This window comes from Mastigoproctus giganteus, chromosome 8 (genome assembly GCF_048544385.1).
Source record: "Mastigoproctus giganteus isolate SK-2022 chromosome 8, ASM4854438v1, whole genome shotgun sequence".
NCBI lineage: Eukaryota > Metazoa > Arthropoda > Arachnida > Uropygi > Thelyphonidae > Mastigoproctus > Mastigoproctus giganteus.
Window position 1 is genome coordinate 197556771 of NC_143582.1, and position 13482 is coordinate 197570252.

Genomic DNA, 13482 nt, shown 5'->3' on the forward strand with positions numbered 1-13482 from the left:
ATGCAGTCACCAGTTCGGCCTTGTTCTTTCGGCGTTCTCGACATGCACGTGTCCAGTACATCCCAAAGATGCTCAGTAGGGTTCAGAGCAGAACTCTGGGCTGACCAATCCAACTTTTCTACACCCATGTCCTCAAACCACTCTGTTACGACCTGAGCAGTATGCCATGGCATTGTGCATTGTCTTACTGATACAGGTATGGGCCTTCCCCAAAGTATTGCCATAATGTTGGAAAGTGCATAATTGTCCAGGATGTCCTGGTATTGCACAGCATTCATGGTTTTTGTTGATAACGGCTAATGGGCCTGAGCCAAATCATGAAAAGCAACCTCATACCATGACACTGCCCCCACCAAACTTCATTGTTGGGAGTATGCAGTCAGGAAGGAACTGTTCCCCTGGCATTCGCCACACCCAGGAATGCCCATTAGACGGTAGAGTGCAAACCTCGACCATTTGTCCATGGGACTGTTTTCCACTGCTCTATAGTCCAGGATTTGCATTCCTTACACCATGTTAATCAGCATCTAGCATTTGTTGAGGTGATCAGTGGCTTGTAAGCAGCTGCGTGACCATTGTAACCCATATCATGGAGTGTCCTTCATATTGTACTAGTGCTGACATTAGTCCCAATATTCTCACAGAGGGTTTGTGTGACTCGAGACAATGGCAATTATGACTTGGTACACAGTTTTTTGCAGAATTGTCCCATTCTCTTAGTTTTCAGGGTTTACCAGGCTGTGTTTTTTTTTTTTTTTTTTTTTTTTGGCAGATTCAATCCATTTGCATATGACGTCACTAACCGTTGACCTAGGGATCCCCAGAGTGACTGCAGTGTCTCGTACAGAACCGGTTGCTTATGTAGCATCCTACTATCATTCCATGTTGGAAGTCTGTTAATTCTGTTGAACGTGTCATTTTGCATTTGTCTGTTCGAAGCCCAGTGTGCATATTTTTAGCAGGTTCTGTGACGTGTTGCATGCATAGGACCTGTTTACCCATCCTTGGAGGGGTGTACAGATATTAATGGTAGGGCAGTGTATTTGTAGGTGGCTGTGTGGTCACATTTTCCTATACATGGTACACATGCCATTGGTTCACCATCCCTGGTCTAGATGGTGTCTTTATGCCTTGTTTTCCTTGGCCAAGATTTGGATTTGTGTGTATTTTATGTACCACATATTACAGCAATACCCCACTTAGCACGGCTTCAAACAGCGCGGTTTTCAATTAAGTTTAAGTCAAAAATTTACTGTACATATTAAAACTCATTCAATAGCCTAGACAAGTACTATACATATATGCTGTGGTGCCAACCCTGTTGTCTACCATGCACATGTAACAATAGCTCCTTTTGGGCAGTCAGCTGCAATGTGCAACAGTGTTCAGTATTCTTAATTCCATCCTGGCGAGACGACATGATAGTTTTTCAAACTTTTCATTTCAAAATTTATTTTTTACCCCTTTCGATGCAGTTGAAAATATATCTACATCTTGACTAGAAATCACTGCCAACAACATGCATTCTGTTTTGGCAGAATTTTTTCCCCATTTGGTAAATGATTTCACTGGTTTTGAATCGCAAGTTCAGATAATTGCCGAAGACATTGTGAAGGTCGGAAAAGACTTGTGATTGGAAACTTTGGACACTGCCAATGTATGTGACTGCGTTGACTCACGTGCGACTTAGATGATGCAACTCTCCTTGAAATTGACGAGTAAACTGCATATGCAGAAGAGGAAAACAATTCTGAAGTGGATAACACTGAAGTGCCACAAAAACAATTTTCAACAGAAGAGCTGGAGAAAGTTTTTTGGGGGGTTGACATGGCCTGTGAGGCGATTACGAATGGAGATCCCGAATGTTGAATGTAGCATCAAGGTACAGCAAATTTTACAAGATGGGATTCAATGCTACAGAGACTTGTATGCCGAGAAAAAGAAGAGATGGCTTCACTAGACTTCATTATTGAAATACCTAAATAAACAACTGCTTTTTTAAAGCTTTTTTCTTATCTCTCATGATGTTACCTTTTCATTAATAAAATTTTTGCAGTATATTTTTTTTAATTTCATATACTTTTAATTGGCTATCAAGTGCAAATTGTTTATAGACTTTTTGTCTGGTATGCATTTAATTAAAACCCATTATAACGGTTTCACATAACACAGAATAGTTTCGGTACCAATTATCAGTGCTATGCGAGGTATTGCTGCATATTAACATATTTATTTTCAGTTCCATCTCTGGGAAGCTTATGGTTTGCCACTTAAGGTGCCCAGAGTAACACACTTTTATAACTCTTATAACATTTATAACCCTGTATGGTATAGAACTTTGAAAATTTGGTGGGTTACATTTAAAAATATTCATTTTTCTCAGTATTTTGAGATTGTTGAAAAATATGGTAGAGGGTATGTAAACAGAAACCAATCTCATTTTCTATATTTGTATTGTTTCTGGCAGTTTGTTTGAAATTTAAGCATCCCTCTTGTGCTGTACAGAATAGTTCGTCATAAACACACACACACACACACACACACGCATTTGGAATTTTATCACATTATAATGATTTATTTCCAAGCTCCGGCCATACAAACTATTCTTTCAATTCTACATTTCAAATGTAGAATTGAAAGAAAGGATGGCTCTTGTGATTTTAATACAAAAAATTTATTGGCATCTTAAATCAGTTTGTTTTTAATTGATAGCTTATTCATTGTCAACTAAGTCATCACAAAAATTTCTTATGAGTTTATTATTACCACTGAAAGGTTTAAGGTCCTTCTTTCCTTCCCAGTACAGGTAGCCCATGATTTACGGCAGGGTTAGGTTCCTGGGAGGACAGGCTTAAATGGAAGCAGTGCAAATGGAACCTTTTATATCATGGAATCAATGGGAAATCATAGGGTTAGGTTATGTTTTGGACACCAAAAATTTTACCTACCCTTTTCAATACTCGAGTATTTAAAGCTCAGAAATAAACTTTTTAGATTAAAAATGTGTTTTATTTTTAACCTATATAAATATAATAGTATGTACATGAAAAAACAAAAATTAATACATACATAAAACATTCTGACAGTGGCATAATAATAAATTTTTAGTTGGCTGTTGAAGGTCTTTGTTGATGGTCTTCTGTTGACTGTCGACCTTGTTTGATGATTTTCTGTTGACTGCTCTGGTTGAGAAGATTGTCTTTTTTTGAAGAAAGGATGAAGTGTTGATTTGCCTGGATTTCTTCCTCTTTTCTTTAAGAATTTCAAAATAAGGGCTCAGGGTTGATGTGACACTCCTCTCCCAGTTGTGAACACTGTCAGAGAGCTCATTAGTGAGGGACTCTATGCTTGCAAGAATCCATTGTAGATCACTGGTCTTCATAATTTTTAGAGGAGAGTCTTCTTCTTTCTCTTCCTCCTGCTGTTGGCAGTAGAAGTACTGCAGCTAAGGTCTTCATTTGAAAGGGTCTGCATGGCTTTTCCAGAGGAGCTCATTTATATCTTCAACTGTAACTTTTTTTTTTTTTTTTAAGTATCAACAAAATCGAAAATGCAAACATTAATTACAATAAATAAATGCTAAATGTTTATAAATACAGCATTTTAAGCCATGCATGTAGCTATATTATTATTATTATTATTATTATTATTATTATTAGCCACATGGTACAAGGAAGCCTGAGGCTTATGCTGCACCAGCCAAAAAAAATAAATTCCTGAGTTACCCCCCCCCTCCCGTGTGTGTGTGTGTGTGTGTGTGTGTGTGTGTGTGTGTGTGTGTGTGTGTGTGTGTGTGTGTGTGTGTGTGTGTGTGTGTTAGAGAGAGAGAAAGAGAGAGAAGTAGAAAGGCATCACCAAGAAGGAGAAGAATGATGATATCCAGCTCAGGACCCTGGGTTTGCCAAGCCCATACTCACCAGATGTGAGCCCCCGGGGATAAATAATACAGTACTACTGTTCATTCATTTGTTTGTTTCGGCAGAGATATGGAGGGAGGTCCAACTCCTAAAGAATTCTATATTTTAGATGCAATCAAAATGAAATGAGCCTGGGACAAAATTACAGAGAGAAACATGAAATGTGTTTGGAATAAACTCTCTCATCAGGTTATTGATAACTTTGAAGGATTTCAAGAACCAGCCCAGCAGAGACGTTACAAAATATAAAACAGAAGCAGTAGTAAATCATCAGCCATTTTCAATCCACTGCAGGAAAGGCCTCTCCAGCAACTTTCCAGTTCCTTATGTTTTGAACACTGGCCATCCATTTACTACCCACAAACTCATGAATTTCATCTATCCATCTCCGCTTTTGTCTTCCAGGTTTTCTTCTAGCTCCTCTTGGGTACCATTCTGTAATTTCTTAGTCCATCTATCATCATGTCTTCAAGCTGTGTGTCCTGCCCAAGACCATTTTAGTTCTTTAGTTTTGATAAGAATGTCCTTTACTTGAGTTTGCTGCCTAATCCATGTGTTTCTCTTCTTATCTAATAGTCTGATTCCCAATATAATTCGCTCCATTCTTCACTGTGTAGTTCTCAGCTTCTCTTCCATTGTTTTGGTGAGTGCCCAAGTTTTACTTCCATAAGTCATGGTGGGGAGTATACATTGGTTCATTATTTTACGTTTCAGACAAACTGGGATGTTGCTCTTCAGTATGTGACTATATTTCCTGAATGCTATCCATCCAAAATTTATTCTTCTCTTGACTTCCAGCCATTTATCATTATTACAGCTAATAACTTGTCCCAGATAAGTATATGACTCCACCTTTTCAATTACTGCTCCTCCAATCATTATTTCCCTTTCTGTGGCATACTTGTTCATCATTACTTTCGTTTTAGCCACATTCAAATATGTGGGGTATCTATGCCTTGTCTTTCCAGTGCCCGAAACATTGCTTTATACTGTATGGAGTCAAATGCCTTTTCATAACCCACAAATGCCAGGCATAATGGTGTTTTATATTCATTTGCTTTCTCCATTAGCTGTGATATTACGTGAAGGTGATCCATAGTTGAGAATCCTGTCCTAAAGCCAGCTTGCTCTTTTGGTTGATTCTCATCAAGTATTCTTTCTAATCTGTTAGTAATGACCCTTGTGAACAACTTGTAGATGTGGGATAACAAGCTAATTGGTCTATAATTTCCAATTTCTTATTTATCTCCTTTCTTATGCAGCAAAACTATGATTGCATTATTCCACTGCTTAGGCGTCACACCTTTTGTAATGCACTTTGTGAAGAGCCTTGCCAGTTTTTGTGTTATTTCTCTTCCTCCCAATTTTAACAACTCTACAGTAACTTCATCTTCCCTCGGGGCTTTCTGATTCTTCATTTTCTTCAGTGCATGTTCTACCTCATCAGGAAAAATATCGGATATGTTGTATGCGTTACTAATTTGAAATCCATCATTCCCTTGCTCCTTGTATAATTCTCTATAGTAGTCTTCTGCTATTTGAATTATGCCTTCTCTGCTGTTTATAAGTACACCTTTGCTATTCTTCAGTTTCAGTATCATTTGTCTTTCTGTATTACTGCTCATGGCTGCTGATTTAAATCCTTTGTTTTCCCTTAATGCTTGTTCTACTTTTCTTGTGTTAAATCTTCTGTTAAGCAGTAGTAAATGTTGCTAACCAATTACAGCTTGAGGTTTCTACAACTGACTGATCTGCTTCAACTACACAATAGAGCTCACAAAGAAGACTTCATTGAATTGGCAAAATGTAAAGAGGCTGAGGAGGAGGAAGGCTGATGAAGTTTAAATCTCAAAGGCAATTGAGATTTTCGAGTCACAATATTAAATTTCGAGTGCACTAGAAAAATTGCTACAGATTTAAAAAATGCTTATGCATGCTATCGTGAAATTTATAAAGAAAAGAAAAGACTGTCTTGGAAACAAAAGACTCTTGAAGCATTTCTGAAAAAGAAGATGACTCCTTTTGCTTTCAACAAACCAACAACGAGTACTGAACCAGCAATGAGTGATGAAGAATAAACATTCTTTAACATTTGTATGACCCAATACAATATCAATTTTATTATATTTTACTTGATTTTAAAGGCTGTTTTCATTTCTTAGGATAAATAAATCATTGTTTAAGCATAAACTATTGTTTTGTTGACCTTTACTTAACATTACTATGGTTAGATTTCATTGTTGAGAATGTAACCCCTATTATTTAACATTACATCTGTGGCAAATAAATTCCCGCTTTACAAGCATGTGCTAGGAACGAATTAACTCATAAAGTCGGGAACTACCTGTAACTTTAAGAGGCTCTCTTGACTTCACTTGTAGGATATCCAGGGGCATTGTCCAAAAGAAGAATAGCTTTGGTTGGTAAATTTCTGTCATTGCAGAATTTGAGAACAATAGGGCAAAAATAGTTGGTGTGCTAATCCAAGAAGGCAACATGGCTTTGTTTAAGCCTTTCATAACGCATGGTGTTTCAGAGCTGTACACCAACATTGACTTCAATTTTAAATTGCCTGACACTTTTGCTCCCAACAAAAAGCCTGTCTTTTGATGCTTTACACCCAGGAGCCAACTTTTCTTCATGGGCAGTGAAGGTCCTTAAGGGTAACTTTTTCCAATAAAGGCCCATTGTATCAACCTTGAAGATGAGATCTGAAGGATATTCACTCTCCTCTACTATGGCCTGAAACTCTGCAGGGAATACGACAGCTGCCGCAGCATCTGCACTTGCTGTCTCACCGGTAATTTTCACACTTGCTGCATTTGGTTCTTGCTTTAAATCTCATGAACCAGCCCTTGCTAGCCAAAAATATTTCATTGCACTGACATCCTTCAATAATTGACTTAGCCTTTTCAGTTATTGCAGCTTGGGTCAAGGGAATGTTTTTTTGGTTCAATTCATTGACCCGAAGTGTCAGCAATTGCTCCTTTTTTTTTTCTAAAAGTTTACTTCTGCTACAACTGACTTGTGTAGCCCTTACTCTGTTAACACTTTGCATCGATCATTTTATTTTATCAGCATTCTTCATATATGTAGTAATAGTCGATGGAGCCATATTCATATCCCTAGACACTTTCACCAGCTTCCATCCTCTGAATAACCTCCATCTTATTTTCCAATGTGATAGACTGACATGCCTTTTTCACGCTTTCATATGCACTAGGATTCATTGAACTTCTTTTAACAGACATGGCTTCTCTTTATTCTATTAAATTAAAATCTTTAAAACATGATTGATAAAAACTTCACACATCTTCACACATTATTAATTATTATTTAATTTATTAATAGCACAATTATTTTAAAAAAATGTTAGTGTGATAAATTTCCAACATGTAAATGGCGTAAACAATCACCAACTGAATGCTTCACTTCATGGACCTTTACCACTTGCATCCTCCAGTGGCTACTTTGAAGGTGGGAAGCTTTCTCGTCTCTGATTGGTTGATACGGATGCGCTGATCGGCTCAGATTGTTCTTGATCGTGTTAATAGTACATGTATAGTAAGATGCCGATAAATTTTGTGACAAAAAACTTTTAATTTATAAAAAAATTGCAAAACTAAATAAATAAAAATAAAAATGGCCTTGTGGTTAGTGACTGGCACTATTGTGAATCGGCACAAAACAAGGGCTACCTGTATTCCCTTATATATCAAATCAGTGTTAATAAGCAGGTGATATTTGTTTTTCTTAAAATGTAATCGTACATTGAAAAGACTTGGAGTGTGTATGGTTTTTTTTTTTTTTTTTTTTTGTCAGCAATTTACCTAGTTACATTCGTTACACCTCCATGTATTTAAACAAAAACAATTAATAATAATCTCATAGAAACTTAATTTTCCAATTCTTAATGAAATGATACTCTTTCAGGTGTGTATGGATCATCCCGGAAGAGGGGATCCAATTCAAGTAAGTAATTACATAGACCTCTGCTTAAATTTAACTTAAGGTAAGGATGGTATCAGTGTTCATGCTGTTTATCACCAGTTGATTGTGTATGAGAACAGTGGGTGGGAAAATATGCAATGCTTGAGAAGAAAATTTAAACATTTACTGTAAAACCTCAAGTTTTTAGATCATTTAGATAGTGTAGTTGAGACATACAATTTCCACTGGTTTAACTTAAATTTTTATAAACTTATTTTAAATAATTAAAATTATTTAAAATAAATTATCTAGGAATGCTTGACGAATCAGTTTTTAGTTTGACTGGAAGATTTTTATGGCATTTCCAGTTATTTAATTCATATGACATTGATTGTAATTTAAGTTTCACTGGAGGTTCACATAATAATTACCTATGTAAGATATTTTGTTATTTAATAAGGTTTTACAAAACGTTCAAAGTCTGTTTAGAATTAGTGCTGTTTTTATTTTTTTAATAGATATTCATTATATTGGTAAAACAGATTTTAATCCCTGGCTGTTGTGGTCAGTTAGTATTAGCTTTAGCCATTAGGCTGATTACTAGCAAATTATTTATATAAATAAATTAATTAAAATAAATATCCATAGAACAATTTTTTTTTTTTTTTTTTTAAATCAGTTGTCAGGTACTGAGGTATTGGACATAATAAAGAATTTGAAATGGCACGATAAAAATGGTTTCACAGAGATAGATATAATTGTAGCTAGTAGCACTTCCCTTGGAAGGAAATCAAAAGTTTCCATAAATTTGTCCATTCAGAATCGATTTTTGTAGTCCAGTTCATTCATGCTGAAAGAGGTGATGCACAATATGTAATGTCCAATAATGATATTATATTGGAATTCTTTATTAGCTGAGAGTAGTGATTTATTTCAGAATTTAAAGTCCGTAAAAAAAAAAAAAAATGATTATGTCGAATGATAAAAATAAAGTTTACAGTCACGGAAGAGAAATTTTGTCATGTAATGAAATTTTGTGAAAAGGAAGTCAAAACGAAAATCCTGCGGTCCTCTTCAGAGCTATGAATTAACTTTTGTAATGACTGAATTGTCTGCAGGAGGCATGCATTACAAATATAAATTTCAATACAGTTATTAAATCTTGATAAATTTTATTTCCTAATTGTAAGTTTAAATTATTGTTAGAGTGAAAATGGAAATAACTACTGTACCTATAAAATAAGGAAATCCTCGGATACAACTGAATTGAGGCGTAGATTACAAGTCGCATGTTTTTTTTTTTTTTTTTGTTTCTATGCATAGATTGCTGTCATGGGAGTTTTTTTTTTTTTTTTTTTAAATGAAAGCACCAAACATGAAAGATATCAAAACCTATAATACTTAGTACCATGTATGGGTTGAGGGAAATGGGGAGGGAGTGGATGCCAGAAACTTTGCTCTGGAGACTAAACATGGGTTTCACCACTTCAGGCCTCCAATAAGCAAAATGGTGGTATTGCACTGGTTGATGATAGTCATCTACCACCTAGAAAATTTTGGCAAGTGTTATAGCTGTAATAATCAAAAAAAAAAAAATAATAATAAAAAATATGTCATTTACTTACTACTCAAAGGACGTCACAAAAGTGCTATATATATATATAGATATATACACTTTGTGTATCTATTTATACATACTAATAAAGCAAGGTAAAAAAGATAATTCTGAGCAATCAGACATTCTAATACTGTAGAGTCCTGAATATTTGAGTTGGATGGGCAATAAATTTGCTTTGGTAATTGAAACATCTAATATTCTGAAAAATGCAAGAAAAATGAAGTTTAAAACAAGACAGAAACATCCATTTACTATTATTGTTAGTAGTTGCAAATCATGCAAGAAAGCAAGTTTATACAGTATGAGGAGGGAAAAAAAAAAAAAGTTCCCATATCATTTTCCATCTCTTAGCGCAACCTTTTGTTCCCCTCTCTAATCCTGTTGCTCCATTCTTTACCCTTTCAACAATTCTACCTCCTTAAAATGTACTTTCAGACCTATATATGCAGTACTGAAGATGTCGGCTAACAATTGCCTTACACTACAAGATAATCACTTCCTTATCCCTGCTGGCAAAATTCCTGTATATAATTCACAAAACCACGTAAGCTATCCTAGCAGCTTATCTTCACTGCTCAGAGAACTTCATATCAAACTGTGCCATTGCCCCCAGGTCTTGATCATTCTCTGCTACCCTAAAGGTGATACTACATAGTTGGTATATGTTATTCTGGGATTACAAATTGCAAGGTACGCCTACCCATTATGCAATACCTTGCATTTGTTAATGTTAAACTTCAGTTGCCTAATTCTTCTAGATGTTGCTGTGGTAGCATATCCTGATTACTATCATATATCTTGCCAACCTTTGTATCATCTGCAAACTTAGACATTAAACCTGATATGCCGTCATCAGTATTATTAATAAACATAGAAAGCAACAGTGGGCCTAGCACTGAACCTTGGGGAGCTCCACTAATAGCAGTAGTCCAAGAAAAGCAGTGCCCATTGATGACCACACTTCATCTTCTCCCACTCGGCCTTACAGTCACTTCATCCTGATCCTGAGCTAAAGATCATTTATCAACAACAGTAACTGTCTCTGAATGCTACACTGCTCCAATTTGTACAGTAATCTTTTATGTGGAACAGTGTCAAAAGGTTTTCTGAAATTATTTTTTGCATCTGGTTCCTTTATTGTCCTTTCACAAATCCATGCTGTGACTGCAGTGTATAACTGCATTCCTGTTTGGATAGTCCTGTATTACTTCTTTAACCAGTGGCTCCATTATTTTTCCTAGAAAAGAGGCCAGCTAGCCGATCAGTAATTACTCACGTTGCCATTTGATCCCCTTTGTGAATTGGGGATAAATTTTCGCATCTCTATCCAAGAATCCAAGTGTGTTTCATAATTATGGCTAATCATTTTCTGATTTCCTTTGCTGTCTCTCTTAATATAATTGGTAGATCCCATCTGCCCCAGGTACCCTTTTTACATTTGGATTTGGCAATTTGTCTTCCACTTTCCTCTCAGTTATATCAGAATCATTTAGCTCCTCATTAGAATTTGATATTTCTGGCATCCCCATCTTTAAAAAAATTCTTCTTGTTCAAATGTAAATATAAAATGTATTGAATTTGTCAGCAACCTGACTAGGATCATCAGGACCATATTCTTTGAGACTTTTCATAATTTGCATAGCAGCCTAAGCAGGATCATCAACTTGTAAGCCATTCGTGTCTAGTGAATCACTGTGATTCATCCCCTTCTGAGTGTTTATATAAGTAAAGAAGTTTTTGCTGCTTTTCTTTGTATTCTTTGCTTGAGACTTGTCATAATCTGTCTTAGCTTGCCCAACTTCCTTTGTGGCTTGATTGCAGATTAGATTATATCTACTATAGGCTTCTGTATCACCTAATAATTTATAAAAATCCTGTCTTTTCACTTCTCTGCCATGAGTCTCATCAGTTCATCCGACATCCATTTAGGTCTCAGCCTTGAACAGTATCTCCTAGTTGGTGAAAAAAAAACTTAAGTAGCTTCTATAATATTATACTTCCTTGAATGCTTTCTGTTTATAACTTGCTGTTGGTAACATTGTCAGTTGGTTCCACTCCATAGGATTTAAAAACTTCAATGAGTCAACTAAAAGCCTTTGCCCTCAAGTAGTTACATCTGTAAGTAAACTTAAATTCTCCCATTTCTAAACATTCTGATTTACTGGCTCATTCTGTTTTTCTGTACAGTTGTTCATTAGGCCTATAATGCACTCCTAATTTTTGTTTTCCCAATTCTTGTGTCATAACAAACTGACTCAGTATTGCACTGTCTATTCACATCAGCTGGGTGCTTAGCTTTTATGTGCTTCTTAACTAAGAGCATATCCCCCCCTCCTTTTGTTGCTTTCTATACAGGTTGTACTCTCCATATTCAAACTTTGTAAGTTAGTGGCACCATGTCTCCGATAGCTCTACAGTTTCCACATTTTATGACTTACCCAGTACTAAAAATTCATCAGTTTTATTTACTGTTCCTAGCATTAGTATACAAGTATACTTGCACCTGTTTTCACTCTTATTATCTCTGACCTCATGGGCTGTGTTAGAGAGAACACAGTCTACGAGGACCCTCAACAGGACTTGAAACCCCGACACCTTGCTTTCCAGGCTGCTGCATGTTTTAACAGAAGCAGTGCAGAATCACTTACTTTCCCTTCTAGTCCTGGATACTATCAAGGCAGTGTAAGGCCTTACATTGCCTTGATAGTATCCCATTCCTGTAAAAAAAAAAAAAGTCTTACCTGTTTACAAGCAGAGACCATGCTGGGAAAATTACTGTACTGAAAGCCTTTCACAGCTGCAGTTTGACAGGGCTCTCATGTACTTCCTGCTTTTGTATCTGGGGAGAATTGCAGACACTTCCAGATTTAATCCTAACTTGTGACTTTTTCTTTTAGCTGAGGACTTACTTAACATTGCCTTGTACTTGTTAAGTAAATCCTCAAATATCCTACTCTTTATATCATTAGTGCCAATGCCAACTTTTACCGCATGCAGACTTGCACTAGTCTTATTCCATTTATTTACTCCATTACTGTATTCATATTTATAAGTGTACTGCAGCATGAGAAAATTTAATATGAACATGTAATTTTTTGAAATGGAAAATGAAGTTTGCTTATGAAATGACCCAAGAAGAGGTGACTGATTCTCTTGAAAGGAGGACAGAGTTAACAGTTCAGGAAATTGTGGAAAGAGAACATTGTTTGATCCTCAGAATGATGGCTGATGTGTTGAATATGAATAAAGAGATGATTCGTCAAATTCTGCATGAAGATTTAGGGAAAAGGAGTGTCTGTGCAAAATTTGCACAGCACGTCTTCATGGATGAGCAGAAGCAGTGAAGAGTGACATCTTGCAAAGACTATCCAGACTTGTTAAGACAACCCTAATTTCTTTGACTGCATGAAATGTAATAAGTGTTGGGTATTTGAGTATGATCCACAGGTAAAGTGCAAAGCATCAGAGCATGCAGTGATTTCAAAATCAACAGCAAGGCCCATGAAAGTTTTGCTTACAGAAGTCCAGGATGAAGGCAATACTGATCATGTTTTTCGATAAACATGGTATGATTCACAAGGAATTTGTGTCTGAAGGGGAGAGAGTCAGTGCTGCGTTGTATGTACAGGTGCTTCAAAGACTATTGAAGCACATTTCCCAGGTGAGGCTGCAATTTCAAGAGGAAAGGCAGCTGGTTACACAACAATGCCCTTGCCACACTTGTTGTGACGATATTTCTGATGAGCTATGGCATTCTAGAGATCAACCCCCCCCCCCACCCTACTCTCCTGGTTCAGCACTAACAAACACTTCCCTCTTTTCAAGGGTGAAAAACTACCCTCTTCAGGAAAGATTTCAGGATGCTGAGCACTTAAAGAAAAACGTAATCCCAAACTGAACATGATCTCTTTGGATGCCTTTGCTGGCTCTTTTCAGAAACTTTTAAAATTGTGCCATAAGTGATTATCTGATTATCAGCAGTGATTATTCATGCATTAAAAATCTGCAGATAAAGGA

General features: G+C 36.2%; 1 protein-coding gene across 4 annotated transcripts in view; it reads left to right on the plus strand.

Annotated features, from left to right (window-relative positions):
- The window catches only part of LOC150082152 (uncharacterized), a 217012-nt gene that overhangs the window by 122409 nt on the left and 81121 nt on the right, over positions 1-13482 (plus strand). For 2 of the 4 annotated variants that reach the window (XM_090379139.1, XM_090379140.1), the window contains one exon: positions 7851-7889. The exons of the other annotated variants lie outside the window; for them this stretch is intronic. In XM_090379139.1, the coding sequence (XP_090235265.1) occupies positions 7851-7889 (39 nt within the window). The remainder of the gene's footprint in view (positions 1-7850; positions 7890-13482) is intronic. 4 annotated transcript variants of the gene reach the window in all.